At 47.0% G+C, this 24,224-nt stretch overlaps 1 protein-coding gene across 2 annotated transcripts in view; it reads right to left on the bottom strand.

Moving 5' to 3' along the window:
* LTK (leukocyte receptor tyrosine kinase) overlaps nt 1-24,224 on the bottom strand; it is a 214,678-nt gene that overhangs the window by 47,381 nt on the left and 143,073 nt on the right. For both annotated transcript variants that reach the window (XM_056545591.1, XM_056545590.1), the window contains exons 10-12: nt 20,704-20,798; nt 19,608-19,706; nt 8,359-8,536 (exon numbers count right to left, since the gene is read on the bottom strand). In XM_056545591.1, the coding sequence (XP_056401566.1) occupies nt 8,359-8,536; nt 19,608-19,706; nt 20,704-20,798 (372 nt within the window). The remainder of the gene's footprint in view (nt 1-8,358; nt 8,537-19,607; nt 19,707-20,703; nt 20,799-24,224) is intronic.

The raw sequence follows: 24,224 nt of genomic DNA, 5'->3' as shown, positions 1-24,224 counted from the left end.
GCGATTTCGTCACCCCCCCAGGATCGCTGCTATTGGCCGGACGATGGTCCGGCCAATAGCAGCCGGCAGGGGGGAGGAGTTAACGGCCCCTTCTCACGGCTCTGCTTGCTCCCTGAGTTCATTCAGCGGCCAGAGCTGTGAGAAGGAGCCAGGGATCCCCCCTCTGTGAAGATCGGAACCCCTCACAGAGGAAGACCCCCTTAGAGCAGGGATAGAGTACAGCCCCAGGGACAGGTAGGGTTAACCAGTAAAGTAAAGTAAAAAAAAAGTGTAAAAAAAAGGTTTTCCCCCCCTGACCCCCTAATAGGACCTAAAGGGTCCGCCACAATTTTTTTAGTGTAACCCGGGCCCTATTAGGGATTCAGGGTGCTGCATTTGGCCCCCCATTTATTTTATTTTTGGCCGCAGCACTTTCCCCCCCCCCATAAAGTTACAGTTACACCAATCACACACACTACATACTCACCCCCCCCCACACACACCCACCACCCCGCCACCAACCCCCCCCCCCACCACCACCGTAGAAAAAAGGCGATGGCTCGCCAGGCATTTTTGGCAGCGGAGGCATACGCTTTTCTTGCCTCCGACTCCGAATCTGTCAGTGAGGACCATGAAGATCCAACATTCCTGTGTTCTTCATCGTCTCCTCATCATCTAGTACTGATGATGAGTCACCTATACGGCGGCGGAGACGCCGCCAGGCGAGGCCACGCACCACCCACGATAGTGGCCCAGTGGCCGGCACTAGTGCGAGTGGTGATGCTGCTCGTACTAGGAGTCCGACCCCCCAGACAAGTTTACCGGAGCCCCCTTCCGGTGAACCTGTCTGGAGACCCCCAGAGGCTTATCAGCCACGGGTTCCAGAGTTTGTTGGCGACTCCGGAATCCGGATTGACAATTCTGGATTCAATGAAATTGACTATTTCAGTTATTTTTTCAGTGACAGTTTTGTCAATCACATGGTGGAGCAGACGAATCTGTACGCCAGGCAGTTCATCGCCCACCACCCTGATTCTGTTTTGGCCAGGCCCAATGAATGGTACGCCATTGATGCAGCAGAGATGAGGACATTTTGGGGCCTCTTGCTGCATATGGGACTGGTCAAAAAACCAAGTGTCAGACAGTACTGGAGCGGGGACATCTTCTACCAGACCCCGCTTTACAGTATGGTCATGGCACGGAGGCGGTTCGAGGCCATTCGGAAATGCCTCCATTATGCTGATAATGAGGCATGTCCACCCCGAGGTGATCCCACCTATGACCGGCTTTACAAAGTGAGGCCGGTCATCGATCACTTTGGGGCCAAATTTTTGGAGGCCTACGTACCCCTCAGGGAGCTCTCGGTTGATGAGTCTCATATCAGTTTTAAGGGGAGACTCATCTTCCGCCAGTATATTCCCTCAAAGCGGGTGCGGTATGGCGTGAAGCTCTATAAACTTTGTGAGAGTACCTCTGGGTACACTCTCAAGTTTAGAGTGTAGGAGGGACGAGATTCCCGTATTGAACCCCCAGATTGTTCCCCCACTCTGGGTGTTAGCGGGAAAATAGTTTGGGAGCTTGTGCACCCTTTGCTGGATAAGGGTTACCATGTGTACATGGACAACTTTTATACCAGCATCCCTCTCTTCACATCCCTTGCCGCCAGATCCACGTCCACTTGTGGGACCATGCGGAAAAACCAGAGAGGCCTCTCTCTAAATTTTCTGCAGACACCTATTCCCAAGGGTGAGTCCCGTGCCCTTACCCATGAAAACCTGTTGCTGGTCAGGTATAAGGATAAGAGGGATGTCCTTATGCTGACCACTATTCATGGTAACGGCAGCACCCCTGTCCCTGTGCGAGGTACCGCGGGACCGGTCCTCAAGCCCGATTGTATTCTGGACTACAATCGGTATATGGGGGGAGTTGATCTTTCTGATCAAGTCCTCAAGCCATACATGGCCATGTGGAAAACACGGGTATGGTACAAAAAAGTTGCGGTCTACTTGGTACAGGTTGCCATGTACAACGCTTTTGTACTGTCCCAGTACGCTGGCAACACAGGGATATTCCTCCAGTTCCAAGAAGAAGTCCTAAAGGTCCTGATCTTTGGCGAACGGGAAAGAGCAGGCCGGACTTCCCAAGGAACTGGAGTTATAGGCGCCAGGATCGTCCCAGGCCAACACTTTCCAGGTGAAGTCCCCCACACTGGAAAGAAGGGACGATCCCAGAAAAGATGCAGAGTGTGTTACAAGAGGGGGATTCGGAAGGACACCACCACTCAATGTGACACTTGCCCCGATCATCCGGGCCTCTGCATTAAAAACTGCTTCAGGGAGTATCACACTTCCATGCAGTACTAAATTTTCCCTTTTCATTTTAATTTTCCATAGTTTGACCCCAATGTACCAAGTCCAGAGTACATTCCAAATTTTAACACCATAAAACCACTAAATTGCTCCCAAAAAACTAATCTAAACAAAAAAACTGATAAGACCTCTGGGGGTATTTTTTTCTCTGGGTCATGGGTCACTGAGTCACTATCATCAGGGACTTTTTTTGTTGCCTCAAATGCACAGCGCTCTCTCTCCACCTGAGCGGGGTGCGCATTTGAGGCAACAGGTTAGGGACGGCCACACATGTCACATTCCCAGAATGAGGATTCAGAGCATAGGGTTTGGGGCATATTTTTTTAGTTTTGGCTATGCTCTGGGTCATCATTCTGGGAACATAGCCTGTTTTATAATTTTATGTCCCACTGTACCCCAGAAGCTAAAGGCCCCTGAATACTACTTGCTCCTCTCAGACCAGTGTGCAAGCTGTTTACGCCCAGACTTGACGTATCTCCTTACTCCAAAGAAATGCATTTACAAACTTACGGTGACATTTTCTCCTTTTACCACTTGTGAAAATGAAAAATTTGGGGTAACCCCAGCATTTTTGTGTAAAAAAATCAAATTTTTCATTTTCACATCCCACTTCATGAATATTTATCAAACACCTGTGGGGTGTTAAGACTCACTGTACCCCTTGTTATGTTCCTTGAGGGATGTAGTTTCCGAAATAGTATGCCATGTGGGTTTTCTTTGCTGTCGTGGCACCATAGGGGCTTCCTAAATACGACATGCCCCCCCCCGAGCAAAATTTGCTCTCAAAAAGCCAAATATGACTCCTTCTCTTCTGAGCATTGTAGTTCGCCCGTAGTGCACTTCAGGTCAACTTATGGGGTACCTCCATACTCAGAAGAGATGGGGTTACAAATTTTGGGGGGTATTTTCTGCTATTAACCCTTGCAAAAATTTGAAATTTGGGGGGGAAACACACATTTTAGTGAAAAAAATTATTTTTTTTACATATGCAAAAGTCGTGAAACCCCTGTGGGGTATTAAGGCTCACTTTATTCCTTGTTACGTTCCTCAAGGGGTCTATTTTCCAAAATGGTATGCCATGTGTTTTTTTTTTTGGTGTTCTGGCACCATAGGGGCTTCCAAAATGTGACATGCCCCCCCCGAGCAAAATTTGCTCTCAAAAAGCCAAATATGACTCCTTCTCTTCTGAGCATTGTAGTTCGCCTGTAGTGCACTTCAGGTCGACTTATGGGGTACCTCCATACTCAAAAGAGATGGGGTTACAAATTTTGGGGGGTATTTTCTGCTATTAACCCTTGCAAAAATGTGAAATTTGGGGGGAAACACAAAAATAGTGAGTTTGAAAATTTTGTGAAAAATTGGAAAATTGCTGCTGAACTTTGGAGCCCTCTGGTGTCTTCCAAAAGTAAAAACTTGTCAATTTTATGATGCAAACATAAAGTAGACATATTGTAAATGTGAATAAATTTTTTTTATTTGGAATATCCATTTTCCTTACAAGCAAGTTAGAAAAATGCAAAATTTTCAATTTTTTCATAAAATTTTGGGATTTTTCACCAAGAAAGGATGCAAGTTACCACAAAAATTTACCACCATGTTAAAGTAGAATATGTCACGAAAAAACATTCTCGGAATCAGAATGATAAGTAAAAGCATTCCAGAGTTATTAATGGTTAAAGTGACAGTGGTCAGCTGTTCAAAAAACGCTCTGGTCCTAAGGTGTAAAATGGCCTGGTCCTTAAGGGGTTAAAGGGGTCCTCCGCTGCTCAGCATTTGGAACAAACTGTACCAAACGCTGGAGCCGGGAGCTTTTGACATCTTAGCCCCGCCCCATCATGCCATCACTCCCCGCCCCCTCAATGCAAGTCTATGGGAGGGGGCGTGACAGCTGTCACGCCCCCTCCCATAGACTTGCATTGAAGGGGTGGGGAGTGACGTTGTGAGGGGGCGGGGCTATGATGTCACGAACTCCTGGCGCCGGCTCCAGCATTCGGAACAGTTTGTTCCAAACGCTGAGTAGTGGAGGACCCCTTTAAAAGACAGCTGACTATTCCAAAAAGTTTGACATGTCAAATGTTTTGATCAGTCTGGGTCTGGGTGTTTAGACACTGACCGATCGCTAGAACTAGCGGGGAGAAGCATGCCTTAATTAGAGCCGTAAGGCTTGAAACTCATTGGTGTTTCTATTAGTTTTTAAGAGAAATGTCTGGCTTTCATATTTGATTTAAAGATGACAAATGAATGTAACTGTTTTAATATTCCTGGGAAGCCGATATTACAGCTTTGGATTTGTCATTTCATGTTTACCTTGGGTCCAGTCCATTGCCTTCCATGTCCCCTGTTGATGTTTCCTGTGTTCTATTTTGGACTCTGTTCACATGGTGGTGAGCTGATCTGTGCTTCTTTCTCTTTTGTACATGCCTGAGCTCTGCTTTTGCCTGCTCTCTGTGCATGTGACCCAAAATAGTCCTATAGAGTTACATTATGTGGCCATCACATGGCACAGAGCCTGGAAAGAACTTAGCACAATCCTTCCCGCTCCTTCTAGTGATCGGTCAGGGTCTGATAAACCAGCTCCAGCATCATATAAATTGTTCATATACCGGAATACCCCTTAAAACATGGTGTAAACATTATAAAACAATATAAATATAAAATATCCAAATACCAATATAAAATAAAGCACTGGACAACAACCAACCACAGGCCCTGCAGAGATCCCAGTAGGATACTGCACACTCAACTTAATGGGGTACTTCGGCACTAAGACATCTTATCCCCTATCCAAAGGATAGGGGATAAGATGCCTGATCGTGGGGGTCCCGCCTCTGGGGACCCCCGTGATCTTCCACGCCGCACCCCGTTAGAATCAGCCCTGATTACTGGCTTGCATTAAGGGGCGGAGTGTGATGTAATGCTTCGTCCCCATGATCGCCAGTAATCAGACCCGGAGCGAGCATGCTCCGGGGGCTGATTCTAACTGGGTGCGGTTTGGAAGATCACAGGGGTCCCCAGCGGCGGGACCCCCGCGATCAGGCATCTTATCCCCTATCCTTTGGATAGGGGATAAGATGTCTTAGTGCCGGAGTACCCCTTTAAGTCTAAAAAAAAATTAAACTGTATGTAGAACTCTGATATAGGAATTAGCATGAGAAATATAGTGTTATATACACTACACTTTAACCTTCCCCTGGCATGCCTTTGGGGCCTCAATGCCCAAGCAAATTGTTTTTAGTTTTTCCACTGTCCCCTTCCAAGTGCCGTAACTTTTTTATTTTTCTGTCGACAAAGCCATATGAGGGATTGTTTTTTGCTGGACAAGTTGTACTTTTTAATGCCGCCATTTAGCTTAGTTTTTTTTATAAAACTCTTTTTGCTGGTCAAGTGGGAAAAATCAGATTTTGTCATAAATTTTTGAAATTTTAAATTTACGCCGTTCACCATTTTACTACATAAAAAAAAAATATATAATTAGTGTTGCCACATATCCAAAGTTCCATATCTTTTAAATTTTTCCCCTAATGGCGCTATGTCAGGGCAAATTTTATTTTTTTTAATGAGAAAACATGTCGTTTTTATTGGCACCATTTTGGAATACGTATGACTTTTTTAGAGTTTCTTTTTAGTTTTTTTGGGAGCCGGATTCACAAAATGCAGCAATCATTTATTATTATTTTTTTTTTACAGTGTTCAACTCTTGCGGGATAAATAATAAAATTATTTTATTGCTCAGGTCGTAATGGATATGACGATACCAAATATGTGTATTATTATTATTTTTTTAATGTTTTCTAAATAAGAAGGGATATAGAGTTAAAATATCTGGTTTCTCCGCTCCTGGTAGCTACAGTGGGAATCTGACTATCATACTGACAGGCTGACTGACAAGTGCGCTCCACATTAGCTCCAAGTGCCGCATAAACATTACCGCCATTAATCAAAAGGCGCAGGCATCTTGATAAATGTCGACCAGCTGCATACACTAGCGTGCGGCAAAGACGATAAACGCTAATAAATTAACCCATTATTTTTTTTTTCATTCTGGAGGAGTGCTAATCTGCAGCATATAACCCACAAAAGACCCGCCATACCATTGTATGTCCATTTATTGAATACATTTGGGTGAATTGGGAACAATTTACTAAATAAATAGCTAAACATAAATCATAATTAGAAATGAGTTACATCTATTGGCTCGTCCCTAACAATTATCACCAATGCACAGTGCGCTTGATGGTTGCAGTTTATATAGTATCAAAAACATTGCTTGGTCATAGGGCTACTTCATAAACAGATTAATATGTTTTGTCCTATAATATAGCGTGACTGCATTGCCCCAATACACTACCTACATCTGTTATGTCTCTATGAAGTTTATTTCATGGCAGAAAATTCATGTTCAACATGATAAATGATAACAGGACTGGAATATCTCATTTTTTAGCATTCTCATTTGTCTGTAGACATATATGACAAGTCAAAACATTAATCATCGACAGATAACATAACAGGCGCCTAAGGGACACTTTATCAAAATTATGTCAACGCCGTCTCTATTACATCATTTGATGTTAATTTTAAAACTTATTCATCTACATTACTCGGAGGCCTTCATAAGGTGGTGAAAAGTGCAAGCTATTATCTGGAAGCTCGTGATCAGGATTCTATTTACAACATGTGCTTAGAATTTTAGGGATCATTTTTCAGGAGATGCACATGTTGATATCTCTATGTAACGCTGGCATTTTAATAGGTACAACATCTGCTTCTGTGTTGCTTCTCTATGGCTCCCAACCATAGAAGCCATATTCGAGAAACAAAAAGCTGATAATGTGTTTTATAATTGGTGCAGGATCTTAGGGGGTGGAGCATAACACAAGGATTAAAAAAAACACCAAAGAAAGAGTCCTTATCCGGTGCCCCGCCCCTGCAGGTCCTGCACTAGGCTTACTACAGTAAATTCTGCCCAGTATATTCTGTAAGGCCACGTTAACTCAGTGTAAAATGAAAGCTAAGATAAGACCATAAAATAGAAATAAATAGGAATAAGTCTTGGGGGGGAAAAAGTGTGTGAACTCAGTTCCCACGCGTTCCTGCAGGACTTGAGCCCTGAATAAAACCAAACATTTGTTTCATGGTCCGTGTTCACTGCAGTTGGGGTTACTTTGGACACTGAATGTATTATTATTTTAGAATAGTTACTTTGACACTTAAAGGGGTACTCCGCCCCTAGACATCCTTTTGATAGGGGATAAGATGTCTGATCGCAGGGGTCCCGCCACTGGGGACACTCATGATCTCCCTGCTGCACCTGGCACTCGTTTAGAGTGTCGGGTGCAGCGCTGGAGGCTCGTCACGCCCCCTCCCATAGACTTGCATTGAGGGGGCATGACGTCACGTGACGCATGACATCACAAGCCTCTGCCCCGCATCGCCAGTCATCCAACACGGAGCGAAGATTGCCCCCGTACACCAGATGTCTGGGGTGCCTCAGCTGAGATCTCGGGGGTTCCCAGCAGGGGGACCCTCGCGATCATCCATCTTATACCCTGTCCTTTGGATAGGGGATAAGATGTCTAGGGGCAAAGTACCCCTTTATTGACCTTAATTTACTTAACCTGGGCATATATTTAGCGTTAGGTCTAGGGCAACATGAACAGTAAACACAGCCCTGTACAGAGAAACGACTTTCAACCATGAAGTAACTGCAAAGCACCTGAAACAAAAGAATTTGTACGATTTAGGAAATCTTTGTCTGCATAAACACTTCAAAGAGTGCGCAATATATGACGTGGACCGCAGATCATATCTCACCTGCTTCCTATCACTAAAAGATCATCTTCAGCAAGGATCAAATGGGGCCTGATTTATAAACCTAATATTTCACATCTGTTCTCAAATTCCCAGCTTGTGATCATTTCCCTCAGTGACATGAGAACTTGAACTTATGAATTGATGAAAAGATGGTAAAAAGAGCGGCCATATTGTCAGTGGTGGTGTCTCTACTCACGTGTACACTTTGGTAAACGGAACTTTCCACATCTGGACTCCTTTGAGAGGACCATCTTTTCCAACAACCACGGAAATGTTTTTGTTGCGGTATGCGTTGTTACATTGTGTCTGTGTTGGACCAATAGGTCCTCTGGCGCCACATGAGGAAAATATCCAAAATATTTCTTCCTCATCCTCTGTGTGAAGACAGTAAATAAAAGATAGAGGGACATAATGATGAATGTAAATGTGACAACAATATAAATGCATCTTATCTAACCAGCTATGGAAAAAGGGCAGGTAAAATATGACTGGATGCTTTCACTAATGTTCCACTTTATAGGTCAATTTATGATAAATTATATAATCATCTAAAAAGATTTAAGAAAATACTGCTATTTATGGCAATTTGCCATCTTTATTGCTTAACTACTGTTACGCCGAGCGCTCCGGGTCCCCGCTCCTCCCCGGAGCGCTCGCTACACTCTCGTTACTGCAGCGCCCCGGTCAGATCCACTGACCGGGTGCGCTGTGATACCGCCTCCAGCCGGGATGCGATTCGCGATGCGGGTGGCGCCCGCTCGCGATGCGCACCCCGGCTCCCGTACCTGACTCGCTCTCCGTCGGTCCTGTCCCGGCGCGCGCGGCCCCGCTACCTAGGGCGCGCGCGCGCCGGGTCTCTGCGATTTAAAGGGCCACTGCGCCGCTGATTGGCGCAGTGGTTCTAATTAGTGTGTTCACCTGTGCACTCCATATATATACCTCACTTCCCCTGCACTCCCTCGCCGGATCTTGTTGCCCTTGTGCCTAGTGAAAGCGTTCCCTTGTGTGTTCCTAGCCTGTGTTCCAGACCTCCTGCCGTTGCCCCTGACTACGATCCTTGCTGCCTGCCCCGACCTTCTGCTACGTCCGACCTTGCTTCTGTCTACTCCCTTGTACCGCGCCTATCTTCAGCAGTCAGAGAGGTTGAGCCGTTGCTAGTGGATACGACCTGGTCACTACCGCCGCAGCAAGACCATCCCGCTTTGCGGCGGGCTCTGGTGAATACCAGTAGTGACTTAGAACCGGTCCACTAGCACGGTCCACGCCAATCCCTCTCTGGCACAGAGGATCCACCTCCTGCCAGCCGGCATCGTGACAGTAGATCCGGCCATGGATCCCGCTGAAGTACCTCTGCCAGTTGTCGCTGACCTCACCACGGTGGTCGCCCAGCAGTCACAACAGATAGCGCAACAAGGCCACCAGCTGTCTCAACTGACCGTGATGCTACAGCAGCTACTACCACAGCTTCAGCAATCATCTCCTCCGCCAGCTCCTGCACCTCCTCCGCAGCGAGTGGCCGCTTCAGGCCTACGACTATCCTTGCCGGATAAATTTGATGGGGACTCTAAGTTTTGCCGTGGCTTTCTTTCACAATGTTCCCTGCACTTGGAGATGATGTCGGACCAGTTTCCTACTGAAAGGTCTAAGGTGGCTTTCGTAGTCAGCCTTCTGTCTGGAAAAGCTCTGTCATGGGCCACACCGTTCTGGGACCGCAATGACCCCGTCACTGCCTCTGTACACTCCTTCTTCTCGGAAATTCGTAGTGTCTTTGAGGAACCTGCCCGAGCCTCCTCTGCTGAGACTGCCCTGCTGAACCTGGCCCAGGGTAATTCTTCCGTTGGCGAGTACGCCATACAATTCCGTACTCTTGCTTCTGAACTATCCTGGAATAATGAGGCCCTCTGCGCGACCTTTAAAAAAGGCCTATCCAGCAACATTAAAGATGTTCTGGCCGCACGAGAAATTCCTGCTAATCTACATGAACTCATTCATCTTGCCACTCGCATTGACATGCGTTTTTCCGAAAGGCGTCAGGAGCTCCGCCAGGATATGGACTTTGTTCGCACGAGGCGTTTTTTCTCCCCGGCTCCTCTCTCCTCTGGTCCTCTGCAATCCGTTCCTGTGCCTCCCGCCGTGGAGGCTATGCAAGTTGACCGGTCTCGCCTGACACCTCAAGAGAGGACACGACGCCGCATGGAGAATCTCTGCCTGTACTGTGCCGGTACCGAACACTTCCTGAAGGATTGTCCTATCCGTCCTCCCCGCCTGGAAAGACGCACGCAGACTCCGCACAAAAGTGAGACAGTCCTTGATGTCAACTCTGCTTCTCCACGTCTTACTGTGCCTGTGCGGATATCTGCATCTACCTTCTCCTTCCCTACTAGGGCCTTCTTGGATTCCGGATCTGCAGGAAACTTTATTTTGGCCTCTCTCATCAACAGGTTCAACATCCCGGTAACCAGTCTCGCCAGGTCCCTCTACATCAATTGTGTTAACAATGAAAGATTGGACTGTACCATACGTTACCGCACGGAGCCCCTTCTAATGTGCATCGGACCTCATCAAGAAAAAATTGAGTTCTTGGTCCTCCCCAATTGCACTTCCGAAATTCTCCTTGGACTACCGTGGCTCCAACGCCATTCCCCAACCCTGGATTGGTCCACGGGGGAGATCAAGAGCTGGGGTATCTCTTGTTTCAAGGACTGCCTTAAACCGGTTCCCAGTACTCCCTGCCGTGACCCTGTGGTTCCCCCTGTAACCGGTCTCCCTAAGGCCTATATGGACTTTGCTGATGTGTTTTGCAAAAAACAAGCTGAGACTCTACCTCCTCACAGGCCTTATGACTGTCCTATTGACCTCCTCCCGGGCACTACTCCACCCCGGGGCAGAATTTATCCTCTGTCCGCCCCAGAGACTCTTGCTATGTCTGAGTACATCCAGGAAAATTTAAAAAAGGGGTTTATCCGCAAATCCTCCTCTCCTGCCGGAGCTGGATTTTTCTTTGTGTCCAAAAAAGATGGCTCCCTACGTCCTTGCATTGACTACCGCGGTCTTAATAAAATCACGGTAAAGAACCGCTACCCTCTACCTCTTATCTCTGAACTCTTTGATCGCCTCCAAGGTGCCCACATCTTTACCAAACTGGACTTAAGAGGTGCTTATAATCTCATCCGCATCAGGGAGGGGGATGAATGGAAAACGGCATTTAACACTAGAGATGGACACTTTGAGTATCTGGTCATGCCCTTTGGCCTGTGCAACGCCCCTGCCGTCTTCCAAGACTTTGTTAATGAAATTTTTCGTGATCTCTTATATTCCTGTGTTGTTGTGTATCTGGACGATATTCTGATTTTTTCTGCCAACCTAGAAGAACACCGCCAGCATGTCCGCATGGTTCTTCAGAGACTTCGTGACAATCAACTTTATGCCAAAATGGAGAAATGTCTGTTTGAATGTCAATCTCTTCCTTTCCTAGGATACTTGGTCTCTGGCCAGGGACTACAAATGGATCCAGACAAACTCTCTGCCGTCTTAGATTGGCCACGCCCCTCCGGACTCCGTGCTATCCAATGTTTTTTGGGGTTCGCCAATTATTACAGACAATTTATTCCACATTTTTCCACCATTGTGGCTCCTATCGTGGCTTTAACCAAGAAGAATGCCAATCCTAAGTCCTGGCCTCCTCAAGCGGAAGACGCCTTTAAACGGCTCAAGTCGGCCTTTTCTTCTGCTCCCGTGCTTTCCAGACCTGACCCATCTAAACCCTTCCTATTGGAGGTTGATGCCTCCTCAGTAGGAGCTGGAGCGGTTCTTCTACAAAAAAATTCTTCCGGGCATGCTGTTACCTGTGGTTTTTTTTCTAGGACCTTCTCTCCGGCGGAGAGGAACTACTCCATCGGGGATCGAGAGCTACTGGCCATTAAATTAGCACTTGAGGAATGGAGGCATCTACTGGAGGGATCTAAATTTCCAGTTATTATTTACACCGATCACAAGAATCTCTCCTATCTCCAGTCTGCCCAACGGCTGAATCCTCGCCAGGCCAGGTGGTCTCTGTTCTTTGCCCGGTTTAATTTTGAAATTCACTTTCGCCCTGCCGTTAAGAACATCAGGGCCGATGCTCTCTCTCGTTCCTCGGATGCCTCGGAAGTAGAGCTCTCTCCGCAACACATCATTCCTCCTGACTGCCTGATCTCCACTTCTCCAGCCTCCATCAGGCAAACTCCTCCAGGGAAGACCTTCGTCTCTCCACGCCAACGCCTCGGAATCCTCAAATGGGGTCACTCCTCCCATCTCGCAGGCCATGCGGGCATCAAGAAATCCGTGCAACTCATCTCTCGTTTCTATTGGTGGCCGACTCTGGAGACGGATGTTGTTGATTTTGTGCGGGCCTGCACTGTCTGTGCCCGGGACAAGACTCCTCGCCAGAAGCCTGCTGGTCTCCTTCACCCTCTGCCTGTCCCCGAACAGCCTTGGTCTCTGATTGGTATGGACTTTATTACAGACTTACCCCCATCCCGTGGCAACACTGTTGTTTGGGTGGTCGTTGATCGATTTTCCAAGATGGCACATTTTATTCCTCTTCCTGGTCTTCCTTCAGCGCCTCAGTTGGCAAAACAATTTTTTGTACACATTTTTCGTCTTCACGGGTTGCCCACGCAGATCGTCTCGGATAGAGGCGTCCAATTCGTGTCAAAATTCTGGAGGGCTCTCTGTAAACAACTCAAGATTAAATTAAACTTTTCTTCTGCTTATCATCCTCAATCCAATGGGCAAGTAGAAAGAATTAACCAGGTCCTGGGTGATTATTTACGGCATTTTGTTTCCTCCCGCCAGGATGACTGGGCAGATCTTCTACCATGGGCCGAATTCTCGTATAACTTCAGAGTCTCTGAATCTTCTTCCAAATCCCCATTTTTCGTGGTGTACGGCCGTCACCCTCTTCCCCCCTCCCTACTCCCTTGCCCTCTGGTTTGCCCGCTGTGGATGAAATAACTCGTGATCTTTCCACCATATGGAAAGAGACCCAAAATTCTCTCTTACAGGCTTTATCACGCATGAAGAAGTTTGCTGATAAGAAAAGAAGAGCTCCCCCCATTTTTTCTCCCGGAGACAAGGTATGGCTCTCCGCTAAATATGTCCACTTCCGTGTTCCCAGCTACAAATTGGGACCACGCTATCTTGGTCCTTTCAAAGTTTTGTGCCAGATTAATCCTGTCTCTTACAAACTTCTTCTTCCTCCTTCTCTTCGTATTCCTAATGCCTTTCATGTCTCTCTTCTTAAACCACTCATCCTCAACCGTTTCTCTCCTAAACTTATTTCTCCCACTCCTGTCTCCGGTTCTTCGGACATCTTTCCTGTAAAGGAGATACTGGCCTCCAAAAAGGTCAGAGGGAAAACCTTTTTTCTGGTTGACTGGGAGGGCTGTGGTCCTGAAGAGAGATCCTGGGAACCTGAGGACAATATCCTAGATAAAAGTCTGGTCCTCAGGTTCTCAGGCTCAAAGAAGAGGGGGAGACCCAAGGGGGGGGGGGGTACTGTTACGCCGAGCGCTCCGGGTCCCCGCTCCTCCCCGGAGCGCTCGCTACACTCTCGTTACTGCAGCGCCCCGGTCAGATCCACTGACCGGGTGCGCTGCGATACCGCCTCCAGCCGGGATGCGATTCGCGATGCGGGTGGCGCCCGCTCGCGATGCGCACCCCGGCTCCCGTACCTGACTCGCTCTCCGTCGGTCCTGTCCCGGCGCGCGCGGCCCCGCTCCCTAGGGCGCGCGCGCCGGGTCTCTGCGATTTAAAGGCCCACTCCGCCGCTGATTGGCGCAGTGGTTCTAATTAGTGTGTTCACCTGTGCACTCCATATATATACCTCACTTCCCCTGCACTCCCTCGCCGGATCTTGTTGCCCTTGTGCCTAGTGAAAGCGTTCCCTTGTGTGTTCCTAGCCTGTGTTCCAGACCTCCTGCCGTTGCCCCTGACTACGATCCTTGCTGCCTGCCCCGACCTTCTGCTACGTCCGACCTTGCTTCTGTCTACTCCCTTGTACCGCGCCTATCTTCAGCAGTCAGAGAGGTTGAGCCGTTGCTAGTGGATACGACCTGGTCACTACCGCCGCAGCAAGACCATCCCGCTTTGCGGCGGGCTCTGGTGAATACCAGTAGTGACTTAGAACCGGTCCACTAGCACGGTCCACGCCAATCCCTCTCTGGCACAGAGGATCCACCTCCTGCCAGCCGGCATCGTGACAACTACCCATTGTTTTTCTGTTTATGCTTCTATTTCCCTAAGTCATGGGTTTCATTGTTGGAAGTTATTTATTTAAAGCAAATCTTTGAGATCTACTTTGTTTACCTATTTCAGGATTGTCTATGATAAAGTTAGATTATAATTAGGGATGAGCGAATCCAATCTGACAAATCCAAATCCAATTCGCTCGTGAAACCCTGGGAAATTGCAGTGTTTGGTGAGTAACATTTGCCAAGAAGGGAATTAATAATGCGAGAATAGGGCCTTACAGGGGAAGTTTTTACCCACACCGGTTACAATGAACATCGATACTTGGTGGTGTAGGTGGCACATGGTGTTTTGCACACCTTTTCTTTTGTTTGATTAAAAAAAAAAATTTGGGGTCCCTATATTTTATCCTAAGCATATTATTAAAAGTTACGTTTTACGTAATGCATATCCTCAATACTTGTGCACACTAACACTTTTACAAAAGAGACTTCTGCCAACCTGCCTCAGCTACTATTCTGATCCTGTCACCCGCCTGATGCCACACATCTGATACCAAGTTCTCCTTTTTTTCACCGACCTTCCTCACTGGGTACTGGTATTGCCACCCACCGCACCACTCTGTCACCGGGTCTTTTTCAGGACTCCTGATGCTGCTGCTGCCACCTCCAGGCTGTCTCTTTCTGTCACCATATGTTCTCCTCATGCTGGCGCCAGCTACAGGCTGTCTCATTCTGCCAGCATATGTTCTCCTCATGCTGCTGCTACCTCCAGGCTGTGTCATTCAGCCACTATATGTTCTTCTCATGCTGCCGCCAACTCCAGGCTGTGTCATTCAGCCACTATATGGTCTCCTCATGCTGCTGCCACCTCCACGCTGTGTCATTCAGGCACTATATGGTATCGTCATGCTGATGCCACTTCCACGCCGTGTCATTCAGCCACTATATGTTCTCCTCATGCTTCTACCACCTCCACGCTGTGTCATTCAGCCACTATTTGTTCTCCTCATGCTGACGCCAACTCCAGGCTGTGTCGTTCAGCCACTATATGTTCTCCTCATGCTGCCGCAAACTCCGGGCTCTGTTATTCAGCCATCATATGGTCTCCTTTTGCTGCCGCCACCTCCAGGCTGTGTCATTCAGCCACTATGTGGTCTCCTCATGGTGCCGCAAACTCCAGGCTTTGTCATTCAGCCACTATATTTTGCCGCCAACTCCAGGCTATGTCCATCAGCCACTATGGGGTGTCCTCATGTTGCCGCCACCTCCACACTGTGTCATTCAGCAACTATATGGTCTCTTCATGCTTCCGCCACCTCCCGGCTGTGTCATTCAGCCACTATATGTTCTCCTCATGCTGCCGCAAACTCCAGGCTGTGTAATTCAGGCTCTATGTGGTCTCCTCATGCTGCTGCCAACTCCCGGCTTGTCATTCAGCCACTATGTGTTCTCTTCATGCTGCCGCCACCTCCACGCTGTGTCATTCAGCCACTATATGGTCTCCCCATGCTGCCGCCACCTCCACGCTGTGTCATTCAGCCACTATATGGTCTCCTCATGCTTCTGCCACCTCCAGGCTGTGTCATTCAGCCACCATATGTTCTCCCCATGCTGCCGCCACCTCCTTGCTGTGTCATTCAACTACTATATGGTCTCCTCATGCTTCCGCCACCTCCCGGCTGTGTCCATCAGCCACTATATGTTCTCCTCATGCTGCCGCAAACTCCAGGCTGTGTCATTCAGCCACTATATGTTCTCCTCATGCTTCCGCCACCTCACGGCTGTGTCATTCAGTCACTATATGTTCTCCTCATGCTGCAGCAAACACCAGGCTGTGTCATTCAGCCACTATATGTTCTCCTCATGCTGCCACAAACTCCAGGCTGTGTCATTCAGCCACTATATGGTCTCCTCATGCTGCAGCAAACTCCAGGCTGTGTCATTCAGCCACTATATGTTCTCCTCATGCTGCTACAAACTCCAGGCTGTGTCATTCAGCCTCTATATGGTCTTCTCATGCGGCCTCCACCTCCACGCTGTGTCATTCAGCCACTATATGGTCTCCTCGTGCTGCCACCACCTCCACGCTGTGTCATTTAGCCACTCTATGGTCTCCTCATACTGATGCCCTCCAGGCTCTATCATTGTCCTGCTCTGCGACAGTGATTCTAATAGCGACATGTCTGATCTGCATGTCATACTGAATAACAGTATTATTTCACTAACCCAGCACACGCCCTATGCATGTTACAGCAAGGCAAAGTGTTCTACACCCATATGGCTCTCTGGCTCTCTGCAGGCCAGAAATAGCCATTTTTAATAGCAATTCGCCGCAAATAAATTCAGACCAAAACAAAAAAAATATTAAAATTCTGCAACTTGCCCGAACCAAATTTTTTTTAATTATAATTGTTTATGATATGATTTATGGATGATCTATCTATGATATGATTCTGGAAGGGCAAGAAGATTACATTTTTATCTCCCTGTTACAAAAAATGTTAAGTGCCATCCATTACCCATATGGATACGTTATCTAATAAATAAGATCTGTCAGTAGGTTTTTAGGGTATAAAGTAAGGGCTTTTGACAATGAATCTATAACTCTCATTAATTATTTGACCTCTCCAGCATCCCTTAAAAATATATGCAAATTAGGCTCTGGAGAAAACTGGGCATTCCCAATGGCTGCAAGAGCCCAGTACAGTTCAGCCCCTTTACCAGTTAGTCACTCCCCTACGTGCGCTGGTCCCCTCCTTTTCCCCTGATTGACAGCCATTAGGTTGCACTGTAATGGTGCCATTTTTTTGCATATGCCTGATGGAGGAGGTTACACATATCACCTTCGAAACATGTTGCCTATGCATACTGTAGCCTTTTTTTTTTTTATATATAAATTAGCCCATTTGGAGGACATTATGGAGAACTGTATTTGACAATCTCTGGTAGAGCACTCTTCTTGGGATGATCCCTTGGGATGAGCCCCGGGAGCCGCTCACAAGGGGGGTGCCAGGGGCGGACTAACCCGCCGCCACCACTACTGAGGATCCGGGACACTTGTCCCAGATCCCCAGCAGACAGCGGTGCCTTTTCCTGTATGCGCGATACACGCACATACAGGAGAAGGTGTCCCCTCTGTGTGAACCGCATCTGAAGCTCACACAGAGGAGACGTGACCTCCGCCCCCACGCAGCACGCAGTACAGACGCCGGTGACGTCACTCATCAGCGCCTGTACTGTGGAGGGGAGAAGACGCGGCCCCTGCTGCTGAGGAGATTGCTGCGTGGGATATCAGGTGAGCATCATTTTTTCTTTTTCTCAACTCTGCATACACCTATGGGGAAGGGGAGGGGGGGTTACTCTACATATACCTATGGGGGAGGAGGGGGGGGGTTACTCTACATATACCTATGGGGAAGGGGGGTTACTCTACATATACCTATGGGGGAGGGGAGGTTACTCTACATATATACCTATGGGGAGGAGGGGGGGTTACTCTATATATATACCTATATGGGAGGAGGGGGGGTTACTCTACATATACCTATGGGGAAGGGGAGGGGGGGGGGGTTACTCTACATATATACCTATAGGGGAGGAGGGGGGGTTACTCTACATATATACCTATAGGGGAGGAGGGGGGGGTTACTCTATATATATACCTATATGGGAGGAGGGGGGGTTACTCTACATATACCTATGGGGAAGGGGAGGGGGGGGGGGTTACTCTACATATATACCTATAGGGGAGGGGGGGGTTACTTTACATATATACCTATAGGGGAGGAGGGGGGGTTACTCTACATATACCTATGGGGAAGGGGAGGGGGGGGGGTTACTCTACATATATACCTATGGGGGGGGTTGCCAAACAAAGGGTCCGCCCCGGGTGCCAAATGCTCTAGGTACGCCCCTGCTCCTGTCATTCTGATGGAATTACTGACGAAATTTCAAATAGCGGAGCCCATCAGCAATGTGAATGAGGCCTTGTCATATGAGACACAAGTACCAGCCTTTTATTCACTGTTCTGTATGACGCATTCTCTTGTTTTATCACAATATAGTGTAGAGTACACAAGTATTAACCAATTGTCAATCACTGTAGACTCAGTGTCTATTTTTAGTTGCAACTGAGACCCAATATTGTTTTTTTAATAGCTTTTCCGCATTTGCCACCAAGCACTGGATTGTAAGCGTCTCTGAAGTCGGAGTGATTAATGATCAATTAGTTCTGTCTGACAAGTCAGTCTGACATAGGTGTCCAAGATCAGTGACAAGGAAACAGACTTGAGGCTGGAAGTTTTTCTTTTTAATACACTATCAAGAATCAATATGTAGAAAGATATGCACCCACGTCTTCTATGTGGGTGGACACGTTTTCAGCCTATGTTTTCCTTGGACCTGAAATTGGATGCTTTGCTTCCCTATCGTCTGGTCAGCAGCTCAATGATCGGGTAAGAACTGAATTTAAGCATTTAATCTGTTTTCACTTAGTCTTGTCAGCAACACAAGCTACCCCACCTTTGTATATATTTATTGCTTTTTATTAAAATTATTCAGAGTTATTGGGGGCCTTGTATCCGAATAAGGAGTTCTTTTTGTCTGTACTGATTGGTTAAATTATTTCACGGTTCTGCAAGCTCACAGGGGCAGAGTTTACCCCATCATTGTGCTGCTGACAAGTCTAAGGGAAAACAGATTAACTACTTACATTTTAAAGGGGTACTCTGTCCCTAGACATCTTATCCACTTTCCAAAGGATAGGGAATAAGATGTCTGATCTGGGGGTCCAGATCTGGGACCCCACCGAGATGTGTAGCCCCGCACCCCGGCGTTCTGAACATTTATGTTCAGAATGCCGGCTGTGTTTGGCTTCGGGCGGCAATGGTTGTCAGCTGGTGTTGCTCGCAATCCGGCACTTAGCAGAGTTCGCTTGTGCAGCAGATTACTTGGGTGCCGGGCCGGAGATCGCGCGGATCCCAGTGGCCGGACCCCCCACAATCAGACATATCCCCTATGGTTTGGATAGGGGATAAGATGTCTACCCCTTTAACTTCTCCTGTGGGGTGGGACTAAGAGTGATTGTTAAGTAATGATTTATCAGTTTTATGTTAAACAATATAATTTGAGATAAACTAACATGACCCATTTTTTAGTAAAATTTTAATAAAAAAATTAAATAAAAATGATTATTGCAATCTTGAATACAGACCTGTGTACATAGGTTCTGACAGAGGGCTCAGGATGTCATCTTCCCAAGGATCTATCTCGTGTGATCCATCTTGTTCTTCAGAACTAATTTCTATTCTTCCTGGCACAACACAAAAATAGGTAGAAACAAGCTTACATATGCCTCCATTATGGACAGTTATAGATCAGTTATTGGACTTATAAGTTTACACATTAAACACGAGGAACTCACCAAGATAAGGCAGAGCAAGAGATCTTATACAGTGATCCCTCAACTTACAATGGCCTCAACATACAATAGTTTCAACATACAATGGTCTTTTCTGGACCATCATAAGTTGAAACCAGACTCAACATACAATGTACAGACAGTCCAGATCTGTGAAACGTGTCAATGGCTGAAAGAACCAACCAATCAGAATGGGCATTCACTGGTAAAACACCTGTATTACTGAAGTGTATGCACTGACTGGTGTCTAGTAGCGCCCCCTACAGTACAGGGAGGTATTACATGTTCTGTACACTTTACCTGTACCAGGGTTAGCTGCTCCTTTGGACACCAGGTGAGGGCGACTCCATGTTACTTTTTTAGGACAGTGTTTGTACAGTACAGGACCCCGAAGAAGCTCCTGTCCTCTACATAGACCAGTGTTTCCCAAGCAGGGTGCCTCCAACTGTTGCAGAACTACAACTCCCAGCATGCCCGGACAGCCTTTGGCTGTCCGGGCATGCTGGGAGTTGTAGTTTTGCAACAGCTGGAGGCTCCCTGCTTGGGAAACACTGACATAGACAGTTATTTACAGCTCCCAGCAGATCTTTATTACTTTTATATATAAGGATTTGCTTTATCTGTATTAGTTATCTACTTATTTTTCTTTAATTCTCACTTTTTCCTATTTTTGGATGACATTTTGGTGGCTTCAGAACCAATTACCAGGTTTCCATAGAGTTCTGGTCTCAACATACAATGGTTTCAACATACAATGGTCGTCCCAGAACCAATTAATATTGTAACTTGAGGGACCACTGTATAGTAAAAAGCACATTTCCAGGCAATTACTGTACGAGCAACATAGTGTCCAGATGGATATCACCCTTCACAGCTCCACACAACTTACCGGAATGAAAGCAGTCAGCAGAGAAGGTGACATTATCAACGATCATATGTGACAATGAATTCCAGCCCCATGTAGCCAGTAACTGGACATGAAATCTGATGGAATACAAGAAAAAGTGTGGTCAAGTGTTGAAGTAAACTAAATGTTAAACCCCCTCACATATAATTTAATATCTGCAGATGGATATCTTTCCCGTTTGGGAAAGTAGTTGGCTTGGTAAAGGGGTACTCCACTGCCCGAGCGCTTGGAACATTTTGTTTCCGAACGCTGGGTGCGGGCCGAGGGGGTTGTGATGTCACGCCACGCCACCTCAATGCAAGTCTATGGGAGGGGGCGTGGCACTCGCCACGCCCCCTCTCATAGACTTGCATTGAGGGGGTGTGGTGTGACATCATGAGGGGGCGTGGCTATGATGTCATGACCCCCGCAGCCCGCACCCAGCGTTTGGAACAAAATGTTCCGAACGCTGAGGCAGTGGAGTACCCCTTTAAATCCCCAGTCATGTTTAAATGCTTTTTAAGGGTCTATTCACACATACAGTATCCTGTGCAGATTTGATGTGCAGGATTTGAAGTTGTTTTTAGTCATTTAATTTACATTGAAATCTGCAGCAGAAAATCCTGCGCATCAAATCTGCACAGAATACTGTATGTGTGAATACACCATAAGGGTGCTGAGCATTGACTTGCAGAAAAGATACTACCAAAAGGTGGCACCAGGGGGGCTGCATATCTTTCTTCCCAGAATTCCTAGAAGCATGAATGGCCTTTAAAGGGGTAGTCCAGTGGTGAAAAACGTATCCACTATCCTAAGGATAGGGATAAGTTTGAGATCGCAGGGGGTCCGACTCTCCGGCCAGATAGCGGCCCTGGCTCTCCAGCCAGATAGCGGGTGTCAACCACTGCACGAAGCATCGGCCGACACGCCCCCTCAATACATGGCTATGATAGAGCCGGAGATTGCCGAAGGCAGCGCTCCGGCTCTGCCATAGAGTTGTATTGAGGGGGCGTGTCGGCCGCCGCTTCGTGCGGTGGTCGACACGCCCCCTTCCCGCAGGCTGTCAGGGCCCCGTACAGGAGATCGCGGGGGGCCCCAGTGGTCGGACCCCCTGCGATCTGCAACTTATCCCCTATCCTTAGGATAGGGGATAAGTTGTTTACCACTGGACTACTCCTTTTAAGTCTTCATACGCCTTCTTTTTTTTTTTTTTTTTTTTTATTAAAGAGAAGAATTGGTTCCATTGTAAGGCTCGAACGGAGAGGTAAAAATGGGTTTTCCTAAGGGCGCACACCGTTATGGTAGGTTAAAAGCATGGATACCTGTATACTGTTACATGACTTGATAAATGCATTGTCTATATGTCATTAAAGCCATTTTATTACTTTACTATTGATGTTTTCACCTACCGTAGCGGTGTGAGTCCTTAGGAAAACCCGTTTTTACCTCTCCGTTTGAGCCTTCCCATGGAACAAAGTCTTCTCTGCAAACTCTGTATATCTACGGAACCGGGTCCTGGCTGCCACGCAACTACTCCTGTTTATGCACAAAAAGGTTTTGAGCTCTGAGCCCAACACGTCCAGGTACGTGGGCATTTTACAAAGTGGAAACTGCTATTGTGTTGCCCTTGGTAACGGCACAAGGATAGCGCCACCACTGTCTATTTTTTCCATATAAACCTTATATATATATTTTTTTTAAGTATTTATTTTTGGCATTTAAGAAACAAACAAGACAATAGCACTCCAGGGAGCACAACAAGAGCTCCCAACCAATGTAGGATACTAGCTGAACCGTACAGAGTTAAATATAGGTAGTATAACAAACAAGCATCATGAAAACAAACTCTCCTTACGCAACAGTAGCACAATGCAATCATGGGAACCCCCGGAGTAGAACTGCCCAACAATTAACAAACACGACCACAAGCACACACCACACAAACACGACCACAAGCACACGCCACACAAACACGACCAAAAGCACACACCACACAAACACGACCACAAGCACACACCACACAAACACAACCACAAGCACACACCACACAAACACGACCACAAGCACACACCACACAAACACGACCACAAGCACACACCACACAAACATGACCACAAGCACACACCACACAAACACGACCACAAGCACACACCACACAAACATGACCACAAGCACACACCACACAAACATGACCACAAGCACACACCACACAAACACGATCTCAAGCACACACCACACAAACACGACCACAAGCACACACCACACAAACATGACCACAAGCACACACCACACAAATATGACCACAAGCACACACCACACAAACACGACCACAAGCACACACCACACAAATATGACCACAAGCACACACCACACAAACACGACCACAAGCACACACAAACACGACCACAAGCACACACCACACAAACATGATCACAAGCACACACAAACACGACCACAAGCACACACCACACAAACACGACCACAAGCACACACCACACAAACACGACCACAAGCACACAACACACAAACACGATCACAAGCACACACCACACAAACACGACCACAAGCACACACCACACAAACACGATCACAAGCAAACACGACCACAAGCACACACCACACAAACACGACCACAAGCACACACCACACAAATACGACCACAAGCACACACCACACAAACACGACCACAAGCACACACCCCACAAACACAACCACAAGCACACACCCCACAAACACAACCACAAGCACACACCCCACAAACACGACCACAAGCACACACCCCACAAACACGACCACAAGAACACACCCCACAAACATGACCACAAGCACACACCCCACAAACACGACCACAAGCACACACCCCACAAACATGACCACAAGCACACACCCCACAAACACGACCACAAGCACACACCCCACAAACACAACCACAAGCACACACCACAGGCCTCTCTGTGATCCAGGCAACACCTTGCTCTATGCGGATGACAAACAATAACACTAAAACAGCTGTCTACAGAAGGGTATCTTTCCATTTCGGTAGAAATTCTTGCATTGTTTGTAAAAATTACCAGTCATGATCAATGGCTTCTTAAAGAAGCCGAGCACTGACTTGATGGTAGCTGCCCTGAAAAAGTGCACTAAATAGTTTCTCTGCATATCCTTCTTTCAATATTTTAAAATACTGGCACTGATGGGGCCCGCAGAGTAACATGTCGATAACTCTATGCTATTAAACACCCATACAATCAGTGTTTACACATTTAGCCCACTTAGCTAAGCACTGATTGGCTGGGCAGGGCTGTGATAACACTTCCCTGATCCTGAAAGGGCAGCACAGCAGGAAACAGAGCTCCGTATTACCTAAAGTAGCATGGGAACAAGGAAGGTAAGTGTGTGTGCTTTTGTTTATTACCGCCTCCCTGAGTACACATGCAAAATAATAAATAAATAAACAACATGCTGCCTAGACAACCTCTTAAAAACATTCTAAAACAGGTTTATAAGTCATGTTTTTGTTTAGG

This window comes from Hyla sarda, chromosome 11, assembly GCF_029499605.1.
Source record: "Hyla sarda isolate aHylSar1 chromosome 11, aHylSar1.hap1, whole genome shotgun sequence".
NCBI lineage: Eukaryota > Metazoa > Chordata > Amphibia > Anura > Hylidae > Hyla > Hyla sarda.
Note: the sequence above shows the minus strand (reverse complement) of the source record. Positions and strands in the feature narration are given on the sequence as shown.